The 15,140-nt window shown below is 50.8% G+C and overlaps 8 protein-coding genes across 8 annotated transcripts; 4 read left to right on the top strand and 4 right to left on the bottom strand.

Moving 5' to 3' along the window:
* Positions 1–963: 963 nt before the first annotated feature.
* Positions 964–3,228, bottom strand: BU24DRAFT_255290 (bifunctional aspartokinase/homoserine dehydrogenase). Its single transcript, XM_033522442.1, has 5 exons — positions 3,106–3,228; positions 2,583–3,033; positions 1,902–2,517; positions 1,131–1,851; positions 964–1,078 (listed from the first exon to the last, which is right to left on the bottom strand). Exons 2-5 carry the CDS (start codon positions 2,726–2,728, stop codon positions 981–983), a joined length of 1,581 nt encoding a protein of 526 aa, XP_033380934.1. The 5' UTR covers positions 2,729–3,033; positions 3,106–3,228; the 3' UTR covers positions 964–980.
* Positions 3,229–3,590: 362 nt separating this feature from the next.
* On the bottom strand, positions 3,591–5,813 carry BU24DRAFT_425231 (Pkinase-domain-containing protein). The gene has a single exon (XM_033528692.1). The coding sequence runs from the start codon at positions 5,683–5,685 to the stop codon at positions 3,961–3,963; it is 1,725 nt and encodes a 574-aa protein (XP_033380933.1). The 5' UTR covers positions 5,686–5,813; the 3' UTR covers positions 3,591–3,960.
* Positions 5,814–6,149: 336 nt separating this feature from the next.
* On the top strand, positions 6,150–6,375 carry BU24DRAFT_351600 (uncharacterized protein; the record flags this gene model as incomplete). The annotated part of the gene is made up of 2 exons (XM_033523700.1): positions 6,150–6,260; positions 6,310–6,375. The coding sequence occupies 2 exons, from the start codon at positions 6,150–6,152 to the stop codon at positions 6,373–6,375; spliced, it is 177 nt and encodes a 58-aa protein (XP_033380932.1).
* Positions 6,376–6,772: 397 nt separating this feature from the next.
* Positions 6,773–7,903, top strand: BU24DRAFT_464968 (uncharacterized protein; the record flags this gene model as incomplete). The annotated part of the gene is made up of 2 exons (XM_033532238.1): positions 6,773–7,650; positions 7,726–7,903. The coding sequence occupies 2 exons, from the start codon at positions 6,773–6,775 to the stop codon at positions 7,901–7,903; spliced, it is 1,056 nt and encodes a 351-aa protein (XP_033380931.1).
* Positions 7,904–8,633: 730 nt separating this feature from the next.
* Positions 8,634–10,199, top strand: BU24DRAFT_395596 (cyclopropane-fatty-acyl-phospholipid synthase-like protein). Its single transcript, XM_033525260.1, has 3 exons — positions 8,634–8,770; positions 8,834–9,221; positions 9,325–10,199. Exons 1-3 carry the CDS (start codon positions 8,755–8,757, stop codon positions 9,977–9,979), a joined length of 1,059 nt encoding a protein of 352 aa, XP_033380930.1. The 5' UTR covers positions 8,634–8,754; the 3' UTR covers positions 9,980–10,199.
* On the bottom strand, positions 10,113–11,399 carry BU24DRAFT_395592 (P-loop containing nucleoside triphosphate hydrolase protein; the record flags this gene model as incomplete). The annotated part of the gene is made up of 3 exons (XM_033525259.1): positions 10,113–11,075; positions 11,125–11,212; positions 11,266–11,399. The coding sequence occupies 3 exons, from the start codon at positions 11,397–11,399 to the stop codon at positions 10,113–10,115; spliced, it is 1,185 nt and encodes a 394-aa protein (XP_033380929.1).
* Positions 11,400–11,902: 503 nt separating this feature from the next.
* On the top strand, positions 11,903–12,663 carry BU24DRAFT_425228 (actin-related protein 2/3 complex subunit 4; the record flags this gene model as incomplete). Its single annotated transcript, XM_033528691.1, has 2 exons — positions 11,903–12,178; positions 12,286–12,663. Coding segments are annotated over 2 exons (522 nt in total), but the record flags the coding sequence as incomplete, so codon positions are not given.
* A 90-nt stretch (positions 12,664–12,753) lies between these two features.
* Positions 12,754–14,596, bottom strand: BU24DRAFT_374205 (Gcd10p-domain-containing protein; the record flags this gene model as incomplete). Its single annotated transcript, XM_033524555.1, has 2 exons — positions 12,754–14,431; positions 14,511–14,596. Coding segments are annotated over 2 exons (1,764 nt in total), but the record flags the coding sequence as incomplete, so codon positions are not given.
* Between the last annotated feature and the right edge of the window lie 544 nt (positions 14,597–15,140).

Raw genomic sequence — 15,140 nt, 5'->3', positions numbered from 1 at the left:
TACAACTTCAATTTCCGGCCGCCGGATCCCCGTCGGGCGAAGTTGATTCCTTGCTTCAGACTGAAAATGTCTGCATTTTCATCGTGCAAGTCGGCGAGGAAGTGCTCCACGAGGGTCGCGACTTCGTTCGCTTCTGCGAGATGGTGAATATGATGGGAACAAAGGTTCGTTGAGGCTCGTGATTTACCTTTGCCACGATCTTCGGGCAACGTGACGACTCTTGATGCCGAAGGAGCAAGGAAAACTCGCTTCGGCAACGGCGGTCGCTTCGGCAACGGCGGTGGCTTTGGGTGAGCCGTCTCTGAAGTTGCAACTCGCTGCGAGAAGATCGAGTCTTGCGACTCTTGGCTGGGTGTGATCTTGCTCATGCTGCGAGTCGAGCCTCAGATGGACTCGAAGGCTCCGATCAAGGGACTTGAAAGGCGAGCGAGTAGTGCAACTTGGTTGATCGAAATGGTTATCGCCAGTGGAGGGCGATGTGGGTTGAGGCCTTCTCGGGAGGAGGCTTGTAAAAAAGAGCGAGGCGAGACCAGGTGGGGAAACATTTAGTCCGGCGAGAGAGAAGGTGAGAGAGAGAGGGTGAGAGAAAAAGCGAGACAGGAGGCGGGAGAAAAGGCGGGAGAGGGTGAAGTGAAAAGAGCCCCGTCTGGTGCTGTACGCGAAGGTTGCGAAGGTGAAAATGCTGTAGTAAGTGAGTGAGCCATGTCTGCCCACAATAGTGGCCAATGCGACAATACCATCCTGAATAGCGCGGAACGGCTTCTGCTATTGTCAATTGGAAAGCCATAGAATTGAGTGATCGCTTGAGATATAGTCAATGGTGAACACAGTACACAGTAGATGGAGCAAAATGATTGAGCTGGAGAGGCACAGTGAAAACGTTGATACGGTGGTGATGGCGATGGATGAGCACCACCACCCTTTCATTCATAGAAATGAGGTCTAGCAGGTCTAAAACTCCAATGATGCAAATGCGTCGCTTATTCCAAAAATGTAAACAGACCTGTATGAACAACGTTGAGGGCACGGTCTGCTTCGCGTTCCTCAATCACGCAAGATATATTGATCTCACTAGCGCCTGTTCATGGTCAGTGGTTGGAGCTAAGTTGGAAGTGCACGATGCCACATACCTTGCGAGATCATTTCGATGTTGATATTGTTGTCGCCGAGGACGCCGAAGAAGCGGCCCGAGATGCCCACCATGTTTTTCAATTGCTTGCCGACCAAGCTGATAATGGCCATGTCGGGAGCAAGATCGATCGTGCCGAGTGCACCCAACGCCGTGATAGCACCGTGAAGGTACTTGTCCTGAATGCGGTATTCATCTTCGCCTCCACCGCTCAACAATGCAGACTCGGAATGCAAGGCCATAGACACGTGGACCTCGGAGGAAGAGATAAGATCCACGGATAGGTGCCACTCATCCAAGATACTGAAAATGCTCATCAAGAATCCGTGGGCACGAGTGCGCTTGTTGCTGTGTACGTTCAAGACAACAATGTTGTGCTTGATAGTAACGGCAGTGGGTCGCTTAGGGCCTTGAAGCGTAGAAATGGTGCTAGACGAGCGCGTACGGAAGAGCTTGGAGTCCTTCAAGGGTGCACGGGGATCGATTTCGTCTTTGAGGTCGGGGAAGATGACCGTGCCGGCATTACGCGGGTTCATGACGTTCTTGATGCGGATTGGAATACGCGCTCGAATAACCTGCTCCATCGTGAAGGGGTGAATGACCTCAGAGCCGTAGAAGGTCAATTCGGCAGCCTCTGCCGGGGTTACCGTTGGTAGCAATGCGGCGGTGGGGACCTTTCGAGGATCGGCGGTGAAGATGCCATCGACTTCCTTCCAGATTTGCTAGAGTTTTGTCAGCTCGCGCATGTTAAAGAAACCGACTTTCGACTTACAAGCTCCTCAGCGTGGATACCAACAGCAACCAAAGCTGCGCAAAGGTCGGTATATCCGCGCCCGATAGTCTGAACGATTCCGGAAGGAAGTGTTCCAAAGAAGCCAGTGATGACCGGGACTTTGTCGCCACAAGCCTCCACCTCCTTGCTCAGTGCGACGGCCAAATTCTTATAGAATTGCTCATCCAGACCCTTCTCAGGCGCGTTCTTGATAACATCTGCCAGATCCACGTATTGGGCAGGCACTCCGCGGTCTTGCAGCAGTGCGGTCATGTACAAGCAGCTCAACTTTTCGCCCTTGCTGATAATCTTATCCTCAACGCGGCTCGTGACCTCTTCCAAATGCTGAGCAGACTCGAGGATCTTGACGAGATTGTCCAATTCGGCATTGACACTATCGGCGTAGGTCGCGAGGATATCGGCCGAAGTGAGGACTTGCTTTCCGGCGTTGATGTGGTCTTCGCGGATGGTTTCGACGATCTCGTAATAAGACTGAGAGCCAGGGGTCTCGGCGGATCGCGCGCAACGGAGGAGTCTGTTGGTAGTTCCCTCAATCTTGGTGTTGTTGCTGCGCGCAGAGCAGACTATAGCGGCACGATTGGTCTTGAGGCCATTTCTATGCCGGTCAGTACCTGGATTTACGGATGGGCGGATATCTGGATCCTCGGATGTGCGACCTACTGAACAATGGCCGCTATAGCCTCACTGAACTTTCCAACACTTGTTCCACCAAACTTAAGGACCTTCCAGCCACCCGGTAAGTTTTTTTCCTGGGTGTGCTGCGCTATCCTCGTGGAGTCGTATGTGTGACCGTTGACTGGAGACATGGTGGAAAGATTGGGTAGTGTATATGCGACCAAGATCGGCGACGATTGGGTTATGGCTTTGTTACGAGTATATAAAAGGATATCGAAATGTCTGAATGACTTTCGAAGAGATCAATTGAGAGGAGGGGGATTTACAATGAGTAATTACAGGGACGTGTGAGCGATTAATATCCTTCAAGACTATGAAAAGTGATGAGTCGAACAGGGCCGAATGGTAGTGGGGGAGAAATCATCCCAGCGAGGGCCAGGGACTGCCGTGATCGGTGGCTGAAGTGCCAAGATTTCGAGGAAAAAGGAAAAGTTGACTGGGGTTTGTTCGCGTTCTCGGTTAGTCGTTCGGTATTCAATCGGAGGCCTTGTTCCAACTACACACTTACTACTCCACTCTAGCGATTTGTTTACTGAACTAACATGTATTATTACTACTCGTAGTGGTAATCATGTAGATACTCGAGGTTGGCGCTGATTATATGTCTGATTTCTGTCTTGATGGTCAACATCGCCACCGCTTACTTATAACTGAGATCTCCTTCGCCCGGTAACATCTTCGCCCCATATATATGTCTCTCCAGATCGCCAATTGTTGACACTCTGGAGGACACGGAGGCATGCACCAATCCGTCCGGTAGTGTGTTCTCTCCACTTCCAGCTTCACTAGTTATCTACCTAGGTAGTTACGCTGACTACAATCATTCTGTCAAGATGATGTCCTTCATTCACATGCATGTGCCGAAGCTGCACCTCCAGCGCGGGTTATGCACCTCTGCGAGCTCTGCCCACCCTTTGACACATCAGCCCACATTGCGACATTCAGTGCTCCTTCGCTTACATACGTCCCTATATGTTGTGCCGAAAGAGTATATGGATTATAAAATAAAATGATGTATTATTGTAACTCATCACGGATGGTTAAGAAGCGCTCGTCAAAGCAAGCAAACTGCTGCCAAGTCTCTGATATCAGAATACAGACCTGGCAGGTTCATGACTCCAAAGGAGCCGGCCGGCATAATAGCCACTGAAGCGCCTTGTAAATGCTTCTGTTGTCCACCCGAGACGCCTTCTATACAAATTCAAAAGCCGATACCAGGCAATATAAAATCCATTTCCCAAACGCCATGCATGTATGGTAGGCCAGCTTTGACCATCCGGTATCATTCCATTTGCGCCAAAACCGGAATTCATGCAACTTGAAAATATAATACTTCCACCCACAGCCGCCTCCAACGCAGGAATCACCGACGGTATATGTCTCGATCACGGTCCCGGTTCCTGTCGCGGCGGTCCGGACTTCTCGAGCGCGTTCTACCATCTCGTCTTTCCCTTCCGAAATTCCTGGAGTCGCCAGCTCGGTCTCGTCCTCCGTATCCCCTATTGTGATCAGGCCGGTCGTTGATGAAGCCATCCCGTGAATTTCCAGAGTCGCGAGATCCGCGGCGACCATCTCCCGGGCGCTCGTCAGGGCCTCGTGATCGTCTATCCTCCCGGGGTCGAGCGCCACCTTCATAACTTGGTATATAGGTATCTCGATCACCACCGCCTGGGCCATGACGAGCCTGGTGGGGAAGAATATGGCGGCGGTCACCGGGGGGTGGTCCATTACCATGTCGACCACCGCCGTATCCGGGACCTCTCTCACGCCCACCATTCCCCCAATCTGGCTGATGACGGCCTTGCGGAGGTCCACCGTTTTCATAGCCGGGTGGTCGACGGTCGAACCCACCTCGACCGCCGGCGGGGACGCCTGGCGGTCCCTGGTCTCTCGCACCATACCGTTGACGATCACCATTCATCCAAGGCCCTCCAGTATTTGGGGGTCCACCGGGTCCTGTCCATTCGCCATTCGGGCCACCACCTACGGTGCCTCCAGCAGGAGCTGCAGGCAAATGATCCTTCCGTGCGTTGCGCCTGTCTAGCTCGTGCGAATCGTTGAACCTTGGAATATCCTCCTCGCGCATAGGTTTGGGATCTTCTTTGAAGTAAGGGTGTTCGATGGCGTCTATGGCGTTGATACGCTTCTTCCAGTCAAGCATTAGCAGTTTCTGGAAAAGGTCCAAGCCGGTTCGGCCAAGCATGTTGAATTTGTTCGTAATACTGCCAGTCTGTCGAGGCCAATCTTTAACAGACTGAGCGCCGGGAAGTGAGTCCCAACCAGGCATGCTTTCGTTGTTCGGAGACCCAACCAGTTCGAATATTATCTGCGCTTGGTTGATATCACTGTGGCCTGTGAGGATGGGTTTGCGCTTGAACATCTCGCCGAAGACGCAGCCAGCGCCCCACAGATCGATGGCGGGAGTGTACCGTCGGAGGGAAAGAAGAAGCTCCGGTGGCCTATACCATCGAGTCACGACAAGAGAAGTGTAGTCGCGTCGAGCCTCACCATTCCCCCTTCCACGCTGTGGGACAGGTTCGTCGTAGTGCCTTGCAAGACCGAAATCTGCGATCTGCAATCGACCACGGTTGGAGATAAGAAGGTTGGCTGCCTTCATGTCGCGATGGAGGATGTGGTTGTCGTGTAGGTAGCGCAGACCTTTGAACAGTTGTAACATGTAGCACTTGATTTGCGCAACAGTGAATTGGACGTCTGGATTATCCAATAGGCCGGAGAGGTCGTGCGACATGTAGGGAGTGACCATGTAGAGGATGGCTCGTTTCCTGCCTTCTGCTTTCGGTCGTTCGACAGCCATCTCTTCAAGCTTCAATACATTATCGTGTGATATAATCTTGAGCAACTTGATCTCCCGAAGCGCGGTGATAGGGAATCCATCCTTTTCGTTGTGCATCAAGATCTTCTTCAAAGCATACATCTTGCCGCTTCGTCGATCTCGCGCCTTGTGCACTTCACCAAATGTTCCCTCGCCGAGTTTTTGAATCATCTCGTATTCTCCGATCTTCGAGCAGCCGTGAAACCGCCGAGTGATGCCCTTGGGCGGCGTCGCTGCGGCGGTGGTGTTGGCCATGACGGGCGCGATGATTGTCAGGGTTTAAAGGTGAAGCCGGTACGAAGAGTCGGAGGATTAGGGCGTTGCGCGCCACGGCCTTGCTGAATGGTTATTGCAGTGGATGGTTACGTCGCTGGGAACAGTGTATATATATGTCAGTGGAAGGTGTGTTACGGATGCGCGTGGTGCCATCGGAAGTGGGTGGGCAGGCTATTCAGGCGTTCTTATTGTTGTATTGTAACATCATGGCTGGGGTTAATCAAGGGAGAAGGCGATGCTTGAGCTAACAGCACGATGGGAAGCGGGTCTTGGCACGCTAGTGGAGGCCCTTCCGATCGAACCTCATCACCATTGAACGTCAGTCGTACGCAGTATCATTCATCGAGCGATTGTGCCCATCACAACACAGGTACGCTTTCAAAGTAATCCAGCAATTGTCATAACTAACTTCTTCGTCAAGAAGCTCAAAAAGAATTCACACCATGGGTCCCCCACGCCCCAAATTGAGCGGTCCTCACCCTATCCACATCCACCCCGTTCGACCTCTCTACCGCTTTTTCGCGACTGCATTGCCCGCATCCATGTGGTTCTTCGTACGTTCGAATTGATCTACTGGGTTCTCACATATTCTAATCGCTGCAGTTGATGTACCGCGCGAAGCAGGACGGCCCGGCGCTTCTCGGATGGAAACACCCTTGGGACCACTGAGTAAAGACAAATCGCGGAGATGATTGTTATATTAGAGCGAAGAACGAATCAACGGAGTCATTGTATATATATGCTGGAAGATTCCGGATACCCCCATGGGTCGAGACAATCAATGTAGTCTCAGATGCTATAAAGTCAAGAGTGTTATCTTGCTAATCAAAGCAACGCGATTGGTGATCACAACGTTCGCTTAGGGAATGGGTGAATGTCGTTGCTGTATGTTTTTGCTATTACCTTAACAGGCTACATTGCATGGACTGGAAAGCCCGAGCGCTTCAGCCTGCACGCTGCCAACACGTGATTCTGGCGTAAACAGTTCTACTTGATATATAGGTACCGTGGTCAACAGTGCCCGCCCACTTCAAAAAGAGCAACCACTCGCCCTATCAACAACAACATGGGCGTCTCAAAGCGATCGCATTCCCGATGGCTCGCACAAAATTCGTCCTTCGTCTCCCAATCTCCTGTTCCTTCCTCACAATCATCCACCAACGCGAACCATGCCAACAATTCCCAAAACAACGCACAATCCGAAGCAACAATAACCAGCAGTCGCCGTGACAAGAAGCGGTATTCCCTCCCTGGACAATGGCCTTCCTTCACGCCCTCTATTGCCTCCACGCCTAACGCGTCATCCAAAATGACAGCCTCAGCAACGTCACAGCCGGGAAATCTTACTCCAACTCAGGTGTCCTTTAGGGGGCCGTTAGTGAACCCAAAACTAACCCCCATTAAGGAGAATGATGCGACAACAGAAGAAGACCCGGACCCCAATGTGGATGATGGCAACGACTCCTTCATGACCGAGGCGTCTGAACTAAGCTTTATTGATCCAGTTCAACGGTCTGACTTTGAGGATCAACGGTCTAACTTCGAAGATTCACAGTCGGATGAGGAAGAGCTATTCGACGGTGATATTGTCCTTCGTGATGCTCCACGACCTGGACCCTTTCACGGAGTGTGGAAACCTCCCCTGCGGACACCAGAACTACCGTGCACTCATGCAACGCAAGGCGATACCCAACATGCTCAAAGAGTGGCGGTGATCCTGCAGCAGGAACCAGGGTCGGAGGATATCTATAACAGCCTGATGCAGAGGGTAGAGCGAATGATTCGAACTGAAAACGAATTGGTCACGCATGGAGAGAGCGCCAGGCGAACCTGTGGTGACCTTACTACCAAGCTATACAACTTCCTGAAACAGATTGCAGATCAAAGGGTCGTCACTGGCGAGGAGAGAACAATGATTGAGTTAGAGCAGAAATGGGCGTATTGGTAAGCTTCAAGATATATCACTGATCAGAGGAAAGCTGTTTCAGGTTCGGTGCTAATAATTTGTTTCCCTATCAGGATAGATACTTGCGCTCAGAAAGGGGTCTTGCACTTGAAAACTCCCGGATGTATCTGCAAGAGGAATTGGGGGAAAGGTCTAGACAATGGAGTCGTTGAAGTCGATTCTGAAGACGAAGCCGGATACCCAAGCATCGAGATGGAGATGCAAAGGAAATATGTCTTCACACATGAATGAGCAGGGCCAAATTACCCTTGTGTGGCTGCATCGAACTTCATTGGGGTTGCCTATTCCTGTAATAGACTTTATGTCTGCCACAGCCGACCATTGTTCAAGGCGGGCTTGATAGGTCCGGCAGCAGTGAAGTAGCCGCACCGGACCAATCAAACGACAGGGCGCTACAGAGGTTCAACGAGCACAATGCCCTCGTTCATTACGAATTCCTTTCAAGACATGTTCAATATCAGTAATCGAAATGATACAAATATATATCCTAAACTGTCACACATATCCATGCCTTCCTTTCCGCGATTACCACTTGAATTCTCTAAGTTGGCTACCACAAAAAATGTCAGGCAAGGGTCATCTATCTGCGAGCAAATGTAACCAAACTTACTCATTCCTAACTTCAAACGAAAAGTTGCATCGAGATGACATGATGAGACCCTTTGATTTAGCAGAATAGCAACTCTAGACTTTCTATCAATGTGAGTCGGGGTTGTACCCTTGGTTCACCCAATAAGAAACTCCTAGGCCGCAGATCACTTGGTGCAGCGCATTTCTGATTGGCCATACCAATGACCAAATAGTTCACCATATCCCATATTTCACAAATCATCACTATAAAACTTCATATTTCACGTTTCTAGTCTTTGACATTTATGTTCTCAATTCGTGAGCACCCGATCTATTCCATAAATCGTTGACGTCACCGTTCGCTACGCTAAACCCTTCCTGAGACTACTATGAAACCTCAACTCTTCTCAACAGCATGTCCTTAAGCGTATGAAGGACTGTTTTTTGTCGACTTTTGTTGTTATTCAATCTCCCTACCAGTATATTCAAATAGTTCAATACCTCTAGTAATCATGAATACCATTTCAGGTACACAGGATTCAATCTACATATCTCCGCAATGGCACCGCAACCGACTAACTGGATCACTAGACTACATAATGTCCGACAACATAATAAACCCTCTGCTGGACGGAGGCTATCTCCCCCACGCGGTAATCCGCGTAGGCATACGGCGACAGCTCGCTGACCGATTAGCATCAATTGCTACAGCTTCCCTGGAATCCGGCTATGAATCCAAGATGAAATATGTGGATCTGTTACGCACTCGTCCAATCGCAATTGAAACCAAGACAGCAAACGAGCAGCATTACGAAGTGGGAACGGGTGTTCTTAAAGGGTGCTTGGGACCGAGGATGAAGTATTCGGCTTGTTTGTATGAGAAGGGTGGGGAGACTCTGGCGCAGGCTGAGATCGCCATGTTGAAGCTTTATGTGGAGAGGGCGGAGTTGAAAGATGGTATGAAGATTCTGGATCTAGGGTAAGCCTGTTATGATTTCTTCACGGCATGGAGGGCATAAGACCCTATATCATGTGATAAACATGCTTCGGATAGTCATTAACAAAATTAACATAACATACAGATGCGGCTGGGGTTCAGCATCCCTCTTCTTCGCCGAGCTATTCCCCAACTCACAAATCACCGCCTTCTCCAACTCCCGCACACAAAAAGAGTACATCGACAGCGTTGCCCGCAGCAAGAACCTCACCAAACTTACCGTAATCACCGGCGACGTTGTGGACTACGAATTCACTCCGTCCACATTCGACCGCGTTGTATCCATCGAACTCTTCGAGCACATGAAGAACTACCAACTACTCTTAGCCAAAGTGTCGAGAGCGTTAAAGCCTGGAGGTAAACTCTTTGTGCATATTTTCGCACATCATAGCACGCCGTATGATTTCGAGAGCGGGTGGATGACCGAGCACTTCTTCACTGGTGGTACGATGCCCTCTGCGGACCTTCTTCTTTTCTTCCAGAACGACCTGCAGGTGAAGAGACAGTGGTGGGTGAATGGAATGCATTACGCAAAGACATGCGAGGGCTGGCTGAGCAAGATGGTGAAGAGCAAAGATGAGATTTGGCCGCACTTGGTTGAGACGTATGGAGAGGATAAGGTTGTGACGTGGTGGAACAGGTGGCAGATCTTCTATCTGGCTTGCGCTGAACTGTTCAAGTATGATGGAGGAGACGTGTGGGGTGTTAGTCATTACTTATTCGAGAAAGCAAGCGAGTGATGGGAGGCATATTGCAGTGTGAGAAATGGTATCATTTAGTTTGAACTGATGTACGCCAAAATCACTCCCTTTTGATGCCAATCACGATATCCGCAAATGCGCCTGGGTTTAGGGCTCATTCTCTCATGAAGTTCTATTTATCCTCTTTCGTCATCAATTCCACGCCGGTTCTCACTACGCCGATCGTGGCTCCCGTTTGGATAGCTTCGCTACCACCACCACTAAGTCGATATTCGATGTCTGCCAGGCCCGTCATCCACGTTATGATCGTTTGCTTCGGTACGTCGTTTTTCACGAGCTCCTCGCTCAATGCGGTCAAAATATCAGCGAGTGCCAGACCCTTCAAGCTTTTAATGTTGTTGATCGTTCGGAGACAGTGTGTGACATCGCTCGTGCTCAGTAGTGTGTTCAGGATCAATTGAATATCTGCTGGGTGTGGTGCGGCGATACAGTCGTAAATGGTCGTTTGTGTGATCTGGTCCCTTACTATGGTGCTTGGATCTGCGGCAGGCATTCCCGGAGGTTGCAACGGGGTACTTGATGCATGGCAGGCCTGTAGTACGTTCAAGGCACGACGCATATCACCTTTGCTCAGTGTCACCAGTGACTCTGCCGCATCAGAAGTGATATTGATATTCTCCTCTTGTATGACCTTGTCGACCAGATTCCGGATGTCAACATCCTTGAGAGGAGAAAATCGGAACCGTGTGCATCGTGAAAGCAACGCAGGAGAAAGTTTGTGCGTATAATTGGCGATGATGCAGAATCGGGTATTTGCTGTATATTTCTCCATAATCCTTCGCAAAGCCATTTGTGCAGTGGCAGTCATAGCGTCGGCTTCGTCGAGAATGATCAACTTGAATGTGGCGAGAGACGAAGCCTCGCCGGGCTTTGGTGCAGCAGAGAAGATCTGCTTTGTGCTACTGAAGGTCTTGATCTGTTCTCGGACAACGTCGATACCTCTGTCGTCGGATGCATTGAGTTCCAGAACCATCTGACGCATGTTTTTGACTCCATATATGCGGCGAGCGAGAGCGAGAACGGTCGAAGTTTTTCCAGTGCCCGGCGGCCCGTATAGGAGAAGATGAGGTAGGCGCTATATAAACTTAGTCTGGCTGACCGATTACAATGACCAAGGTCCATACATTTGAGTCAACGAACTTGTTGACTGTAGTTATTATGTCTTTATGTCCTTCGACATCATCAAGCGACTTGGGTCGATATTTTTCTACCCTACAGACATGTAAGAACCTATCAACCAAGGCAAATTTGAGCTTCAAACATACCATGGCAATGTGTCTTCTGCTTCGACGGGTAAATTTGCAGCAGACCTCTTTCCCTTGGAGGATTCACCACTGAATTGGATAGCACTGTCCGCGACAGGCTTGTCAATGTCCATCTCGTCTTCGAAATCCGACATATTGGCTGATTTTCCGCGTAAGTTCGTAGGATCGTGATGTTATCAATTGGCCGCTGAAGTGTTCTGAGCGTCGTGGGCCTCGAACGTCGCGATTTGGTGGCTTGCGGAGGTGAGGTTGACGCGCGCCGCCATGGGAGACGCGTTAAGTGGGCTACTTTTTGGGGACACAGGACCATGACATAAGCATCCTCGATGCCTCCCACTTCAGCCCTATAGCCCACCTCGTCAAGCTACGCCGACACCTCCGACGACGACACTCCATACACTCCATACACAACACCTATACCTTAGAGTGAGCGGGCTGACACACATTCAAGATGCCTGTAAGTTGCCAATGTACCGCGCTAGAAGCTTGTGGGAACTCTCTACATTCGCAGTCGTACTTGCTAACCCAGATACTAGGCCTACCACTCCGTCTTCCTCGATGAGCCAAACCAGCACTTGATCGGTATGCCCGTAGCTATTCTTCAATCGCCTGGAACTTGCAACTTATCCTCTATACAGGCAACTTCGCCCTTCTCCCATTGCGAACCCGGACTCGCGGTCCTGCCCAGCAGCTCCCCGCTCTCCCCGCCGATGTCACAGAGCTCACCATTGATGCCTCACACGAGTCCTACGACCCCCTCGACGAGGTGCTCTCGCTTTTCCGTGCCAACACATTCTTCCGCAATTTCGAGATCAAGGGCCCCGCCGACCGAGTGCTCATTTATGGAATCTTGTTTGTGAGCGAGGTGCTGGGCAAGATCAAGCCGACCATGAACAGGAGAGAAGCCGAGAAGGTTAGCCGTTTCCCCCATGGAATTTCGAATGCGCCTCCGAGCATCTGTTTTCCATACCTAATTGGAAGAAAGGCGAGTGTAGACTTGTTTGCTAACGATTGATGTAGTCAGTAATGAACATTGCACTTGACACCAACTTCGCCATTCCAGGAGACGCAGGATTCCCGCTCAACCAAGCTTTCGAGGCACCCCCCAGCAGGCAGGATGCGGAAACTCTAAGGCAATATCTCGTGCAGATGCGACAAGAGCTGGCCACTAGGCTGTTGAACAGGGTGTACGGGGACGGAACAAACGTGCCAAGCAAATGGTGGTTGAGCTTTACGAAGAGGAAGTTCATGGGTAAAGCTTTGTAAATTGATGGGGGCGCGGGTCGAGTCGAAGGAGCGAAGAGGGATTGATTCGTGATGAGTTGATAAATATTAGATCATGATAGTTATTGCAAGGGGCGGTACACAAAATTTCAAGCCACCTTTTGAAGAAGGCAGTTGAGGAATTGATAGCATTTATGGGATGCATATCAGCTATTCTGTTCTGTCTGCACACTACTATGTTTTTACTGCTGTATCTGGTCCCGTTTTCCTCTTCTTCCCCCGAGAGTTTCCTCGCGCTTCCACTTTGCCTTCCGCTGGTATCACTCTCGTGCCCGTGAAGATATATCCCTCCGCGCCGCCCTTGCTCGTCATCATCGGATGCGTCCTCCCAGGCAGCACCTGCCAATGCCTAGCCCTCGAAGTTTGCAGCGTCGGCAACAAAAGCAAAGTAGGATTAAGAGGGAAATCGTCGTCCTCATCCTCTGCATTCTCGCTCGGCGTCTTGTTCCCATTCTGCTGCTCTTCAAACTGCCTGTTCATGAAGACAGTTCTTCGTTCCTTGCTGTACAAATCGCAAAGCTCGACGAGCGGTTCCACGTTCGGGGAGTATACCACCACTCGTCCTCCGCCTCGGACCAGGGGTACTAGTTCTTTGAGGATGGTGTGAGGCTCCATGACGCTCGCCACCACGAGCCCGTCGAATCCGCCCCGTCGGGTCTCGTCGGCGACGCGACTCGTCCGCTCCCACCGCCTTCGCTTCTTGTAGTAGTTCCCCCGCTTGCTGCTCTTCATGGTGGCGAGTGTTTCGTCTGGTACGACCTCTGGCTCTTCGTAGGATGGGTCCTCCTCCGGGTAAAGGAGTTGTAGCCAGGAGATGGATTTGAGGTGCTTGTACAGTGGGTGTTGGATGGTGGGGTTGCCGGCGTCGAAGGAGAAGTACTTGAGGTGGGCGAGGTTTGGCTGGTTGTTGTTGTGGACGACGGTGAGAGTGTTGGTCTGGGCGGACATTTGTGGGATATGTGCGCGGGCCGGGCGCCGTGGGCGAGGTGTAGAGTCTGGTTTTGGTGAGGTTGTTGGGGGTTCTGTGGTACCGTTGGTTTCGTTTGGTGCACTTGTAACTTCTGGGGTTGCCTCTGTCATCTCGACGTCCTTGTCTGATTTCTCTTCGGATTTCTGGTCTCCATTTTGGGCTTCGTCGTCGTCTCCGGTATCTGACTCGTCGTCTTCCTCGGTGGGATACAGTATGCCCATCTTTTCTGCTAAAGATGCAGTCACAAGACCACCGGTGTCGTCAACAACTAACCAGCGGCCGCCCCCTATTTGTCCAACGCCATCTTCTCCAGTGAGAACACGGCTTGCCTCAGCGCAGTGTATGTTTGCCCAGCTGTTTACTAGTCCCAGCGACTCTTCCCTTAGATCCATGATTCTATATGCCTCCTTCTCAGAGACATAGTCTGTGAGCATGCCCACATCTAACGGGAACACGGTGAACCTCTTCAAATACTTTCTCGATTTGCGCAAAGTGTATTTCGCCAGCGAGAAAGACGTCTTCTCGTCAATGGCCGAATGCGAAGCCATAATCTTTGCAATGATGTCCTTTCCCGACCCCGTGCCCGCCTTTTTCAGCTCCTCGATCTCATCCATTGATAATGCCTGTCGCGTCGGATCGTCCACCGTCATGCGATTGCTCCGCATTATAACCTCTCCATCCTCCCCCACGATGTCGAATTCTACTCCTCCATCGGTGGGCTCATCGCGCGTTTCGGCGGCTGTGGGATGGTCGCTTCCTAGGGCTTCGGCGTGCAGTTCGGCAGCGGGTACAACGCGCAACTCAGTCGCTGATTTGCCATCTTCCTTGTCCAGAAGTTCGAAGGTGAGGTAGTATGGCCGTCCTAGCAAAAGATTCGCGGGGAAGGAACCGAACTTTCCGATGTTGATTGTCCTACACTGCTGTTAGCAAATTTGCGATCGAGTAGTGTAGGCGACTGCATGCTTGCGCCTGGTCTCATATCATCACGTACGTATTGGGTGTGATCTCGACAATCTTGAATATGCCGGAGGGTAATCGCAAGGCGACATGCGTATTCGGCCGTACGTAGGAATGCATTGTAGGGGCCTGAATAAGGAATTAATTGCGAGGTAAAAGCTTCGACGCGAATCGCCACCTGGGACACCTAGAACTTTCCCACTCTTGAGTACGGTGTACGGGCGCAAGATCGACGCGCTGGCTGCGACAAGTTAGATACGAGCATCAACTAAAAAGTTCTAGAGAAAGTAACCAGAGAGGGCGGAGTTTCGGTAAATCTCCATAACTGTGGCGTTCATTGTGGCGGTGCAGAGACATGGAGATGCCTGTGATTGGTGAGTTGCATAGGGTAGCACGGTTGGTAGCGTCAGTGGGTGTTTCGTCATCGGTTCTCGGGCGTCCGCATCCTGTCCGCTGGGCTGGGTCACCTACGAGTACCAATCCTACTAATACTGTACTTGTCCGCTATGCGATGTATGTCATACTCACTTACTCCTACTGCCACTACTACTCACTACTCGTACCAATAATCCTCCATTACGATTACGCAGAGGCCGCGTATACCAGGTACAACACTCTCGCCTCCCCATGCTCCCAACACCAAGACAATAAATTGTAACGCCAA

The sequence above is a fragment of the Aaosphaeria arxii genome, assembly GCF_010015735.1.
Source record: "Aaosphaeria arxii CBS 175.79 unplaced genomic scaffold BU24scaffold_7, whole genome shotgun sequence".
In the NCBI taxonomy this organism is placed as follows: domain Eukaryota; kingdom Fungi; phylum Ascomycota; class Dothideomycetes; order Pleosporales; genus Aaosphaeria; species Aaosphaeria arxii.
The sequence above is the reverse complement of the archived record's forward strand: the minus strand, read 5'-3'. Positions and strand labels throughout refer to the sequence as shown.